This window comes from Astyanax mexicanus, chromosome 2, assembly GCF_023375975.1.
Source record: "Astyanax mexicanus isolate ESR-SI-001 chromosome 2, AstMex3_surface, whole genome shotgun sequence".
NCBI lineage: Eukaryota > Metazoa > Chordata > Actinopteri > Characiformes > Acestrorhamphidae > Astyanax > Astyanax mexicanus.
This window is the reverse complement of record NC_064409.1, coordinates 38,448,794-38,463,074: the sequence shown is the minus strand read 5'-3', so window position 1 is coordinate 38,463,074 and position 14,281 is coordinate 38,448,794. Positions and strand designations below refer to the sequence as shown.

Sequence of the window (14,281 nt, the reverse complement as noted above, 5' to 3'; positions counted from 1 at the left end):
GCGTACAGTTTTTTAAAAGAAATATGTTTTTTTTCTTTACTTTACATAAGTGACAAATTAACATTGTTTTTGGTGTATTTACTGTAGCTGGGCTGGTCAGATTTTGGGACCCCTATAGAGGACAGATTTGGTCGAGGCCCTAGGCAAATGCCTAGGTTTGCCTAATTAAATAACCGCCTCTGACTATAATGAATACAATAGGAGAGATACTGCAACCCTGTCTAATCTCTCTTTTCTGACTGTATCTCTTTCTGACTCATTTTAGCTATCTGTGCGCTGTGTTTTTTGGGTGGACCTGGCAACCCGGACAGAGAAACGAAACTCGGTCCTGGGAAGGGGAGGAGAAACAAGGAGGAGTTCATAAACAAGGAAGTCTCTCCTCCATTCATGGGGGATTTGTAGAGTGGGCCAGGCTGCAGTGTACTGGACTGAAGAAGGGCGGTAATATGGCCTCCAGTCTGTCTGTTTCTGACGAGGGTATGATCTGCTCTATCTGTTATTTAGTGTTTAATGATCCCGTGGCTCTGAAGTGCAGTCACAGTTTCTGTGAGGAGTGTCTGCGGCGCTACTGGAGTGTTCAGGAGGTGCTGCTGTGTCCTGACTGTAGGAAAGAGTGCTCTCAGGACGAGCCCACCCGGAGCCTGGCCTTCTCCAGCCTGTGTGAGAAGTTTAAGAGCAGAACCTGTCTGTCTCCAGTAGGAGACATGTGCCCTGAGCACGAGGAGAAGCTCAAACTCTTCTGCTTTGAAGATAAGCAGCCCATCTGTGTGGTGTGTCACACTTCAAAGAAGCATAAAAATCACCAGTGTGCTCCTCTTGTGGAGGCGGTAGAGGACCTGAAGGTAAGAAAGCGCGAGGAGGTTAAGGTGGTTAAGTTACTTCTCCAGCTGGACACTCTGGACAACGTGCAGCAGAGCTGTTGATATTTCATAAAACCATGTGTACCTATTACTTTTACAAGATTTACACTGAACTCACAGCATTGCAAACATAGATCAGTGTTAACACCCACTTAAAAGTACTTTTTGTACATTTTATACAGTTATATGGTTAAGTAATGATTTGGTAAGATATATTGTCATTATATTAGCATTTATTTGCAGAAAATGAGAAATGGTCAAAATAATGAAAAATGTGCAGTGCTTTTAAACCTTAAATAATGCACAGAAAACAAGTTTATACTAATTTAGAAACAATAATACTAAAGTTTTCGAGTTCAGAAATCAATATTTGGTGGAAGTACCCTGATATTTAATCACAGCTTTTGTGTGTCTCTGCATGCTCTCCACAAGTCTTTCACACTGCTTTTGGGTGACCATATGCCACTCCTGGCACAAAAATTGGCACAAAGCTTAATTGCTTGTATTTTTGTGCCAGGAGTTGAATAAAGTCACTCAAAAGCAGTGTGAAAGACTTGTTGAGAACATACCAAGATGCATGAAAGTTGTGATTAAAAATCTGGGTTATTCTACCAATTATTGTTTCAGAACATTTCCTTAGATAAAACTTTAGTATTGTTGTTCTTTCTAAATGAGTATGAACTTGTTTTCTTTCGTTATTTGAGGTTTGAAAACACTGCATATGTTTAGTTAATTTGACCATTTCTAAAATAAATGTTCTAAATGAAAATATTTTTTATTTGGAGTCTGTGTTATCAGTAGTTTATAGAATAAAACCACAATGTTCATCAAGCTATTTAATCGTTTCCAGTAATAACTGTCTTTTTAAGAAAGTAACATTTGAGCTCAGTGACATTACAACTCAATAAGTACAATAAGCCTAATAGGAGCTTCCTTAAAAAAAACATGCTGCCCCCCCAATAAAACATTTTTTTCTTAGTTTGTTGTACATTTTATTTCTATTAATTAATAAAGTATTTTTTTGTATTTTACATACAGTTTGTAATGCTAAAACGTAGTTGACTTAATGTTATAATTCATAATTTTTCAAATAAATAAAGCAAATTAAAGAACAAATACTTTTTTTAGTGTCCACATTACTGTTTTTGCATTACAAAATCCAAGAAAAGAAAAGATAATAATATATGGCCTTTGAAAGTCATTTTGTGAGGACCATATGTGATTGCAGCCATTTTTAAAACATATTTAACATTTAAGTATATGACACATTTCTTTAAACATTGGACATTATTTTGTTGGTTATGTGATTTGTTTTAACACAGGCAGAAGTGAAGTCTGAGGTGTCTGGTATGCTGCAGAACCTTCAAATCTTGAATAAATCTAAAGCAGATTATGAAGACCTGGCAGAGATTTTAAAGGTATATTCTGTGCACATTAATTTATAATAATACACACACTAAGACAAAATAAACATTCCTAAATAAATCATATTTAGGACACTTTTGGTTCCATAAAAAGCTAAGATAAAAATAAGATGTATATTTAACAACCCTTTTCAGGAACATAACATTCATTTTTCAACATAACATCATTTTTAATGAATTTCAGAACCCTTTCTTTTTTATTTGGAGGGATTTTTGACTTTAAAGAGGTTCTTCACAAGCACACAATTTTTTTTTTTTTCAAAACAAAAGTGGATTCTCTGCATCACTGATACAAGCAACCATTTTTTGTATGTACAAGTATGACGCTATCAGTGAAACTGTAGCACCGTGTGCTTCTTTTCAGGAAGAGCGGCAGAGTGCGGAGAACATGATCAGGCAGGAGTTTGACAGTCTTCATCAGTACCTCAAAGAGGAAGAGGAGGCCAGGATTGCTGCCCTGAGAGAGGAAGAGGTGCAGAAATATGAGAAAACCAAAAACAGGATTGAGAAGTTGTCAAATGACATCTCAAACCTCTCCATGACTCTAAAAATGATCAACCAGGAGATGGAAATGGATGAGCTCACTTTCCTCAAGGTAGGAGTGATCAATTCTCAGTTAACTCTCCAGTTACAGTGTGACTGAGTGTGTCAGACCATCCGTGTTTCAAAGGCCTAAACATCTATAAATCATTTCTGTAGTAGACAAATTTGTGCACAGTACTGTGCATTAGATGGCTCTAAATGTGTGTGTTTTATACATTTAAATGATCAATTAGTGTTTTTTGTTTGGGATATTAGAAAAAAAGTGAATTCAGTTATTGATATAGTTTAGATGAATACAGTCTTGTTTGATTATTGATAAATTATGAATTACAGCTGCTAATGCTCCAGCCTTATTGCTGGAGAAATTTGGCAATCTAAGCTTACTGTAAATAAACGAAAGCGCTTCACTCAACCAATTAAACCGTCTTCAGGTCTCTTTGCCTTTAAAATTATTATTTTTTTATTATTACAGTTTTTTTACTTAGCTTAGCTTTACTTAACTTAATTTCCCCTTCCCCCTTAGTTACCCAGCGGCAAGACCTGTTGAATTAGAAGTTCCTTGTAGTGTCTCTTAAGATGCGCCCTATAATATAGTGTGCCTTATGTATGAAAATAGACCAGAAAATAGGCGTTCATTGATAGTGCGCCATATAATATGGTGCGCCTCATAGTGCAAAAAATACAGTATATCTACACTGATGTGAGTGGTGGTCTGGAAAATAGGTGTGTACTGGCAAATTTCTGGCATTTTGCTATCTTGGTGGCGGAAAAACACAGGTGAACCACTGACTGATCTGAACCCTGACAACAGTCATCAGTCAGATGTTCATCTTGGCACCACGAGCTCCCTGCCTGCACTCAGCGCATAAACTTTTGCATTAACAATAAACAGAATAAAAAATAAAATAACATTTCTGTTCCTGTAAATTACCTGCCCGCTCACCTTTGCTGAGAAGTGCAGAAGCACTGCGCTGTTAAAATACCAATCCACCAGTCAGAGCACACCTGACTCTTAAAGGGAATGAATGAAATGATATGCTAATTGATTTATTGCACATTACACCTAAAATACACCTATAATTATTTATAAGAATTAGTACATTCCTTTTGTGTGTTTTGAGCTGCACAAGGCGTACTTACACTGACAGAATCAAGCTGCATGGTGTGCAGTTGACTGCTTGCCTATGTATTGCTAAAGGGGCTTATAGGGCTAACAGATTCTGACGACCAGGTGTGATCAATAGTGTCAATTATAGTTTTTGTCCTCTGTTTTCAGAACTACACCAATGGCCACTATAGGTGAGTGTGTTTATCAACTCTGTTCTTCACTTTGTCTCTGTTTACTTTTTCCCTCCCAGAGTGTCAGGAAGTCATTCAGTAAAATCTATTGGCTCAAAAAATGCCACGTACTCAACATCAACAGCTAAAACTGAAAAATAAGGTTACATGTAAGCTGAAAGTGTTGGCCCCTGAAGTTTTTCCAGAAAAAAAAAAATTCTCTCAGAAAATGAATTGCAATAACATATTTGTATACACATGTTTATTTTCATTTGTCTGTATTGGAACAACACAAAAAAATAAAAGTTTAAAATGTTAATGTACCATTTCACACAAGGGTCTAGACAAAATTATTAGCACCCTCAACCTAATTTTTGGTTGCACCCTTTCCAGTACACACAAAGGAAATACATATGTGTATAACAAAACGTGTAATTGCAATTCTTTTTCTGGAAAAAAATAAGGAGTGCCATGACTGTATAACATACACCCATCAAGTACCTGATGAATGCTAAGTAGGGCCTCCCTTTATTCCTAAAAATATTTTTCAGGAGAAATGTCATGCTCCTAAACCTCCAGTTCTAAATTTAAATTATTTTTTTTTTATTGTAACATGTGCTGCTTCGTATTCCATCTCTGGAGCAGCTTCTGCTGGTAGTTAGTTTTAGATGGTGTAAGCTGGCCTTACACCAAATATGAAGCTGGCCATTCAGTTACAAACATAACCTACACAGGTAACAGTTCTTCACCAGTACAGAATATGTTAATTACAGTCATGTGTTGGTTATGCTGGCAACCAGCTTAGTTATGATGTTTGACTGGCATGGTCTCAAACAAAAACATACTTTATACTGTTTAGCCAGCTTAACCATATTTTCACCAGGGTAGTCCTGTAAAAAATACTGCTGTTGACGTTAATGCACCCTGTGATCAATCTAAAATCCATAATCTAAAATTAATCATAATACCACATTGAGCATCAGTTTCCCCTTAATAATTCAAGCTTTTACAGATCCTGGTGATGTATTATAGATATTATTTACACTTTTACACACACACACACACACACACACACAGCTTCTTCGGTTTTGTGCTTAAACACAGGACAATTAAAAGATTCTAAATTAAAATGCATCAAAACTTCCTACTACAACATAACACTACATTGTTATTTCTGTTACTGGAGTTTAAATGTATGTATTCATTTTTAATCAACAGAGACCAGTAATATTGCTATCATTCCATTTTGGCAATCTTACATTCATTATTTATTTACATTTAATTATGTTAAATTAAAATTATGTTGTTGTTTTTTTTTACACAAAAGTCTCAAGTGGACCTTGAACACCTTCACATTCAATTTCACATTGTTTTTTTTTTTGTAAGACTAGTGTTGATCTCAACAGTCCACTGACTTCAAATGTATTTTCTGGGTCAAACTCTGTATACTTTCTGTTTCAGTCCAGCCAAGAACAGCCTGCCCGAACCTGACGTGATCTCAGGAATAGATACAGCAAAACATTTGGCATTCTTGAACATCAATTTACGGGCAAAGATGTGTGAACTGCTGCATGACCGTGAGTCTAGGCTTTCTACTTCACTGTTGCTGTTCACTATATGACTCAACATTTATAGTGTAATTAAGAATACAGTAACTTGGCTAAAAGATAATAAAAATGTACGTGGTCTCTGGTTAGCTCCCAAAACAGTGTCCCTGGACCCCAATACGGCCTCCAACAAGCTGGTGGTGTCTGAGGACCGGAGCAGTGTGTATTTTGTGGAGCAGAAGCTGGAGGTGGCCAATAATCCCGAGAGATTCATGTTGGGAGTGCTGGGCTCTCAGGGCATCAGCTCTGGCCTGCACTGCTGGGACGTGGAGGTGGGAGACAATGACCACTGGACCATAGGAGTGGTCAAGCAGTCTGTGGAGAGGAAGAAAATTCTGAAGATGGATCCCTCCAGTGGAATGTGGAGCATTCGCTTGATCAATGGAAAATACCGGGCTGGAAAGTCCCGCAAGGATCTCACGGTAACAGAGAAGCCGCGGGTCATCAGAGTTCAGCTGGACTACGATAACGGAGTCATCGCATTCTCAGACCCCTCCAAAGGACCCGTTCTGTTCACCTTCACGGACACATTTGAAGAAGCTCTATTTCCTTACTTTAATACTGCAAGTGCTGTCTGCCCACTGCACATCTCCTAACATGCAGGACTAATTTTTACACATGCTGCAAGGTTGTAAATGACCACAAGATGGCATCATCCTCACAGACAAGTCCTGATGTAAGAAATGATTTCAGAATCATTTTAAAACTCATCAATTGTTTGATGCTGTGTGATTGCTTAAACACTTTAAAATCATCTCGATTGTGTCATCTTTTCCTAAACTTTGTTATTAAAACAATATCTATCTGCCCCAGTGCTCCTTGAACTTGTCCTCAGGAACACCATCCATCTATGACTACTAACACACTGCTAAAATAAGGACAATGTGATTGATTGTCTTTCAAGGGTGTTTTGAGAACCACTGTCCTACACATTTACTACACTTTAATTTTAGTATTATGCTGATTTAGAGGTGTGCCATATATTATAGTACGCAATTATATCGCAAAAATACCCTGAAATATTGTCATATTATTTTAGGGCCACATGGGACATCAGGATACAACTTTTTTTTTTTAGCAAAAGGAAAATCCACCCTGTTCTCATTTTCCTTTAAATATCTTCTAGAGACAGATATCTGTTCAGTATCACTTATTTTACTTTAATCCTGGATATATGGAGTGCATTATTACTATCATGACATGGAGCATTGTCTTTTGTTACAATTTGGTGAAATCATAATTAGGGGTGTGCCATATCATATTGTTTGCAAAAATGTTGCCCAATAAAATATAGTATTCATTTTGTTGAAGTTGTCTATTTGTGAAATTACGTTTTTAATTAGATGTTTTGACATATTGCCAAGAATAAATATCAAGCAAAAATATCCTGAAATGTATATCCTATATATTCTTGTCATATTATTTTAGTGCCAAATCACCTGCCGCTAATTCAAATTCTTAAGGCATGTGTTTTTAGTCCTGTTTGCATGTAGTGAAGGTGACGTTGCATTAAATATTTGGCAGCTTAAAAAAAAAAATAGATAAAGAAGTGTGGTATCAATCACCTTAACAATACCAGAATTCTGCCATAAATCACAATCGTATCTTTTCCTCTCTGTAAGACTAAACGTCAATATGTGTCTCTAAAAATGTGCCATAATCAAGATTTGTATTAATCACAAAAATATTCTGTGACTAATTATGATTAAACATTTTAAAATGCTGGTACTTTCTTGTATTTTTGGGAGAGGGACAAAAATAATTGAGTGTTCAGGGAGGAAATGAACACTAGCTCCATATTTCAACTTCAACAACTTGGAAAGAAAATAAACCAGCAGCTACATCTGGATGTGTGCGCACATTAAAGAGGGAGATTAAATCCACATATTAGCATAAATAAAACTTGACTTAGATTCTGAACTCAGCAGTAGTGAGCTCCACTGTGTTTATGTAGTTAAATACCGCAAATTCGCAGCCAGGGTCTGTAAAATGAGTCAGGTTGTGGACAGAGTTGGTGACATGATTGTGTTTAAAAAACGTTTCAAGATTAATCATACGTTACCTTTGACAGTACTAGCAAAACGACAAAATAATCAATACCAAACAAGGGCTAAAGTATTGTAAGTGATTATTTCAGTGTTTCAGCTACAGTTAGGATTCTTTCAATGATTAATTTATTCTGCCTGTCTGACTGTTGTGTACAGAGCAAGGGAAAAGAGTATGAGGAAGTGGGACAATTACAGGTTTAATAAAATAAGCTTCATTGTGACAATTTCATTTCTCTTTTGTACGCCCACCCCTTATTTTCAAGTATAACCTTTGGGAAAAGGTGAAATCCTCCTCCTAAAGATTGGGAGAACCCTTAAAGCACCCCTTACAGATAGATTGCTAAAGTTCAACCACCTAACTGCTGGATAACTAGTTAACTTTAGGGCATCGTATGTCTTCATTTAATTGAATATTATTGTCCATTCCTTTATTCCTCTGTGATGGAAAGCTGAAACAAGATTTGAACTGCAGACTCTGCCACCTGTTGCACCATTAAAGATGGAACAGTAAAGTTAGCTACCTAGCTACTGGGTCAAACTATTAGCAATTTTGTAAAAATATTGTGTGCTTGCTATGAGGAAAATGGCCACAAAACATCAAAACTACGCATGAAACTACAGCAATATAGTGGCTATTGTAATTTTTAACAAGAGAAATACTCAGTTTTGTGAGTTTCTTTGGTCACTTTTGCTGCCATCTTGCCAGTGATGTTATGAGTGGGCCTCAAAAAAACTGTGGCAGCACTAGGCAAATAAATGTGTAATTAAAATAGCACTGCTAAGGTACATTTCTGACTAAAATTGCTCTGCTGGTGTAGCTTTGTGAATTGAAATAAATTCTTGATTAGAAAAGCACTGCAGAAATAAATTCTTTGTTGGTATTTACATGTACATCATTTAGCTGATGCTCTTATCCAGAGCATCTTACAAGGTTATTTCTATTATAGATGAAGGGCCAATGTAGTTTTAGGAGTCTTGCCCAAGGACACTTATTGGTGTATCACAGCATAGTTACAGCATGGTAGTTCGTAGGCAGGCGGTGGTGTTATTAACTGCACCACCACACCACTGTTGTTAGGTCTGTTGGGATAATATATTTTAAATTGTAGTTTTATATTTTAAATTGTAGTTTTGTAATAGCTTTTGTTTTAAAGCAAGACAAAAATACATTTAGGCTATAAAATGTATTCATTGGCAAATCGAATGAAATGAAACCCTGCGAAAAACATATTTAGTATTTGAATGTTTTTTTTTTTTTTTTTTTTTTTTAAGTTTTGGCCAAAAATAATAATTTCGATGCCTTCCTAACACAGATTCTTTCCAGTAACAAATGGCTGCAATAAACGTTTTAAAGGCGAACAATTTCATAATTATAACATTTTTGCAAATATTACTGAACTTTCAGTGGAAAAAATAGGCTTTCCTTTTATTTCCAGTAAACTATTGGCTTGTTAATCACATACAGTACATGATGCAGAATTCACACGCAAGTCAGGATTACAGGAGAGTGTTCACTTAACGAACAGGGAGAAATGTGCTTTAGTTCCCAATGACGTCGACTCGCGTGTCACCGATACCGCATCCAGGCTCTCTTCAAACAACTGTAACATATTAAGGCAATTTTTAAGACTCACTAGCCATTATTACCAAAATATGTTTTGTGTTTCCATTTCACAAGGGAAGCATCATTGCACTGTGTTTTACCAATAAAAAAAATAGCAAGGCCACACACAAACATTTACAGGATAAATCACAAATTTCACTCGGCAATATAACGGGTCATCATTTCACAATTTCACTTATTTGAGGAAAGTAAATAAATAATTAGAATATCACAAGTAATAAAAACAAAACTAGCAGGCTATGGAATGGAAGGCCAATGGAAGAAACAGCAACAGTCATTTAGCTCTTTTGAATGTAGTGGTGGTGGTCTTTCGGGGTCATGTTAAAGGACGTGAAGCTTCACTACCAGCTTCACTCTCCTCAACATGTGGTAAATAAAAATGAAATAGCTGTCAGTCATCTTTAAGTTTGCAGAGGAAGGAAAAGGTTTCAGCACTGCTACATGTTTTAAAAACGACAACACAAAACCTGACACTGTAAAAATATCCATCAAGACAAAAAAACAGCTATAGAAAAGTACATTTAAAAACAAATGTAACTCAACAAATATACAACACCAATCAAAATGTAATAAAAACAAAGCATGAATACCATTGTACGTGTCCCTTTGTCTGTTAGTATATTTAAGCTCCTTGTCCCTCATTGTCCAACTGAAATGATCAATAGAAAGGTCACTTCCTCTTTACAAATGCTCAGTCATAGCGTAAGTTTCAACGCGATGGAAAGAAACCAAGGTCACTACACAAAAGTAAGTCAACAAAACAGAAATAGCAAATAGATAAAAGATGATGTGATGGAATTCCCTTATAAGATATGCCCCTTTCTCTTTATTTTTGTAACAAGAAATAAATCTTTACAGAATAAACTTCCTGTATCTTCTTTATGGTTTTAGTAGATGGTCTCAGTCTTTTGTGCTGGTTTGGATTTTCTTGATGTAAAGGGTGAAGCAGGAGAATGTCATGATTAGATAGGAAGGAGCAGGGCAGAGAGGGGTGATCTCTTCAGGCCCAAATATAGGAAGGAAGTTTCCTGTCGGGACAGTCTGAATAGAGGAGTGTTTGTAGGTGCTAGAATTTAAGAGGGGTGGTGGTTGGAGTCACTCGCAGGCCAGTTTGCTGTCGAAGCTGGACAAGCCGATAGCGAAGGCCTGCAGAGCGCACATGGGGTAGTTGTAGTCCAGCGTGAACACGTCCTCAGCCACACGACCAAACTGCATCACAATGTAGTCCGCTGAAGAGAGAGAGACAACAGAGAAGAGAGTCCTTAAACCTCAAAAACAAATATGAGAATGATAGGGCTGAAGAAATAAAAGAAAACCATCCATGTGAAAGTGTGTATATAAACTCACGATCATTGTCGTGGACAATCTGGAAGTTTTTGACCGATGCCTGCGTCACCCTCCCATGAAAGTTGAGGACGTAGGACTGAGTGTCGTCGTTCCACACCGGAGCTTTATTATGTAACTCAATCAGATTGTCCAAAGCACGATTCTGCCATTTACTTAATAAAGACTCCTGATCCTGTTAAACACACATACATACACAAAACATTAAAAATCATATTAAAACATACAGTCATTTTTACAGGAACACAAACATTCACAAAAAACAGCCAAGAGGCCATAAGTAAACAAATAAACGTAAAGAATATTACTGGGCGATATGGGTAAAACGTTGTATCATTATGTTTATAGAAATTTTAAACCTGCCAACCATAAAAGAGTTCTACAAATCACACCCTCCTCACCAACAAACACAAAAATTCTGACAATAATAAACAATGTTTTGCATTTCTCTAAAATGTGTTTGCACTAGTCAGCGATTATCAAAGAATAATAAATGGTTACTCACTATATTAATGTAAACTATATATTTATGCTGCACAAACAACGTTAAAATCACAAGTGCAATTATAAAACAGAGCACACATAAACCATGTTACCTTCTAGATTTTCTTAAGCTTTTAATAATGTCAACCATTAAAAAAACAATTGTATTAATCACCTCAACATTCCGTAGTTAATCATGATTAAAATAATGATTTGTTTTATTTGTTTATATGCTGGTAGCTTCATGTACTGTTGCGAGGGAGACCTTTTTTTATTGTATTATAATGTCTCAGGTAATTTGATGCTTTTTAAATGAGAATATTGTAATGTGCCGAGTTACTGAGTTTAACTGAGAGCTTTAATAAATAAAATAAATGTGGCTGTGGCTGCATATTAGCTGTGTGCATGCGTGTTTGCAAGTGTGTAAGAGACAGAGAGAGAGACTAGGTGAGAAAGTGAGTCAGCAAGCGGGTGAGAGAGAGACAGAGCACAGCGATGGTATGTCGATAGTTTGGAGGAAAATGAAGTGTGGCTGAAAGCGGATGCATTATTTTAATGATCATGATTTTGGGGGGAAAAACTGACAATATTCAGTTCTTCTGCAGTATATCAAGTGATATTAATAAAGACCCTAATTTTGACTAGATTTTTCCAGCAAATTAAGCAAATATTTATAAAAATGCTTATAATTCGGCACAAAATATACTAGAACATATTGATCACAATACAATACAATATTGTCCCGTTGTCCCTTACTATTGATCAAACTTACATTAGTGGGCCGCACTGGAACACGCTCAAAGTTCATATTCATCCCAGGAATGATGACAGTCATTTTGCGCGGCCCTTTAAACCCCAAAACATTGGTCTCCTACAAATAAAACACAAGTTCAGTCAGCTGTGAAACTTAGCAGCACTAAAAAAAAGACTAAAAAGGTGTGGAGGCATGTTTCTGTACTCACGTAACAGATAGCAGCGAGCTCCTGCCGCGTGTTGCTCTCTTCAAGCAGAGTTCCAGGATTTTTTGTGGGATTTGTTCCGTTATCATACACTGTAAACTTAGTGCCCATCATGTTTGACCTACAGAAGACAGGGAGAACACAAATAGCATAATCCAAACACACATATAATTGCAAGACCTGACTAATGTTAAGTTTGGCCAGGTTTGTACATTAATACACACACACACACACACACATGCACGCACACACACACATATATATATATGCTCTTTGGGTTCATAGCTTGTCCAGCTGTCTGGGGTGTTAATCCCACCCTGTGAAATGTTGTTTTTCAAAAGTTTTCAACAATATCTAAGTTTACAAAATCACATTTGTTTTTTACATATTTTAAGCTGACATTTTTATGCTTTTTATCAAAGATTTTATGAGACCTTTTGTTGACTTGTGATGTTAAACACTAGGGGTGGGTAAAATGGCTCTAAAATAATATTACAATATTTCAGGGCATTTTTGCAATAATATTATCACAAGAAAAGTTTTATTTAGTATAAATATAACAGTGGTTTTATACATTTTAAACATTTGTTCATTTCATAAACAATAACCAATTACTCTGATATTGTAGAAAATAATAACAAAATTAGAAAAATAACAAAAATAAACTATTGTAACAACAAAAATCTACTACAAAAATAAAGTGCAGCATGCACTATGCACTTGCATGCATATAAACCATAAACACAAAAGTAAATAGCAAAAATTAATAAATGAATAGATGCTTTTCAGAATATTCGAATATCACAAAAAAATGCCAATATTATTGTGTATGACACAATATTACACACCACTATTAGCTACATAAACTACTGTACAATGGAACTCCGGTGAAGCATGCAAGACACTTCTCTTTAGAACTGAATTATCAATTTAAAGTTCTATTTGTGTATAATATAATACTTATAATACCACAACAGTCCACATGTTTTTTTTTTCACTTTAAATCCCAGTTCAATATTAGTTAATTTGTAAAATTCACATTGACCATGAGAGCCTCAACAACGTTTTATAATTTATTTTTTACTGCAGTGAATTACTCTTCACCTGCAGGGGGAGCCTTTTTAGGTGCTCTCATGAGGAATGCATAGTTTTATTCAGGCTTAGATTGGTGATCGAGTTGAGATTGGGTTCGGACACATTTATTTTGGACTGCTGTCAAATTTGGGCTCAAGTAGAGAGAGCTCAAACTGGATTTGCGTTTCTATGAAAATTCCATGTAGAGAAAGAGATACAGAGCACAGGCAGATGTTTTGGAAGGGGAAAACATTTGGATTGTTTCTCTGTTTTGATGAAAGCTAATACGTACCTCAGTTTTCCTACAAAGCTCTCACCCTCACGAGAGAGGTCTGTGGCATCCACTGAGATCAGGTAATTTGAGGTCTTGCTCTTTTTTCTCTTCCTCCCAGCTAACAGGAACAGCTGTGAAAGAAAAACACATGTACAGAGTGAGAGAATGTCTAAGAGAGCTAAGCAAAGAAGATTATGGTAGTTTAATTTGCTTTGTCTCTGTAAATTCCTCTCACCTTCTTGCCGTCCTCTCTCTCTAGGTGCATGAAGTACGTTGGGTAAAGACCACGGTCCATTCCTTTCTTATCCCGCGTGATGCGACACTTTATCGTAGCGCCTCGTGGTGCCGGCCGCACTACAAACTCCTCCAGGTTCTCCACCTCGACAGAGGGGCCCTCTGCCATGGGTGATCCCACTGTCACACATTCCTGAAGAGGACAAACCAATACCACCAATACACGTCAAAACACAAATTACTAATGTATTACTGGTGCCGAATCCTGTTTATGTAGCTTGCCATCGGCTACCGGAGCCCTAAAAGAGCACAATTGGTCTTGCTCTCTCTGGGTGGGTAGATGGCGCTCTCTCCCCACATCACGTCTGTGAGCTGATGTATCGGAACTGAGTCGCTGAGCTTTTCTCCAAGCGTGCTGGATACTCGACAATGATGCATCAGCAGAAGTTCGAAAAAGAGGCGGTGGCTGACTTCACATGTATTGGAGGAGGCATGTGCTAGTTCTCACCCTCCTGGTGGTGTAGCATCA

At 36.7% G+C, this 14,281-nt stretch overlaps 2 protein-coding genes across 6 annotated transcripts in view; one reads left to right on the top strand and one right to left on the bottom strand.

Moving 5' to 3' along the window:
- Positions 1-248: 248 nt before the first annotated feature.
- Positions 249-7,022, top strand: trim35-14 (tripartite motif containing 35-14). The gene is made up of 6 exons (XM_007237943.4): positions 249-842; positions 2,183-2,278; positions 2,649-2,879; positions 4,104-4,126; positions 5,567-5,682; positions 5,803-7,022. Exons 1-6 carry the CDS (start codon positions 447-449, stop codon positions 6,306-6,308), a joined length of 1,368 nt encoding a protein of 455 aa, XP_007238005.2. The 5' UTR covers positions 249-446; the 3' UTR covers positions 6,309-7,022.
- Positions 7,023-9,154: 2,132 nt separating this feature from the next.
- The window catches only part of tulp3 (TUB like protein 3), a 37,960-nt gene continuing 32,833 nt past the window's right edge, over positions 9,155-14,281 (bottom strand). For all 5 annotated transcript variants that reach the window (XM_015602657.3, XM_007237940.4, XM_007237939.3 and 2 more), the window contains 6 exons: positions 13,754-13,945; positions 13,537-13,649; positions 12,174-12,291; positions 11,984-12,082; positions 10,732-10,903; positions 9,155-10,613 (listed from right to left, as the gene is read on the bottom strand). In XM_015602657.3, coding sequence (XP_015458143.2) covers positions 10,480-10,613; positions 10,732-10,903; positions 11,984-12,082; positions 12,174-12,291; positions 13,537-13,649; positions 13,754-13,945 — 828 coding nt within the window. In that variant the 3' untranslated portion in view covers positions 9,155-10,479. The remainder of the gene's footprint in view (positions 10,614-10,731; positions 10,904-11,983; positions 12,083-12,173; positions 12,292-13,536; positions 13,650-13,753; positions 13,946-14,281) is intronic.

Coding starts and splice junctions, on each gene's coding strand:
- trim35-14 (XM_007237943.4), top strand. CDS start 447: ATGGCCTCCAGTCTGTCTGTTTCTGACGAGGGTATGATCTGCTCTATC. Junction 2,279..2,648: donor ACCTGGCAGAGATTTTAAAG/GTATATTCTGTG, acceptor GCTTCTTTTCAG/GAAGAGCGGCAGAGTGCGGA. Junction 5,683..5,802: donor GTGTGAACTGCTGCATGACC/GTGAGTCTAGGC, acceptor GTCTCTGGTTAG/CTCCCAAAACAGTGTCCCTG.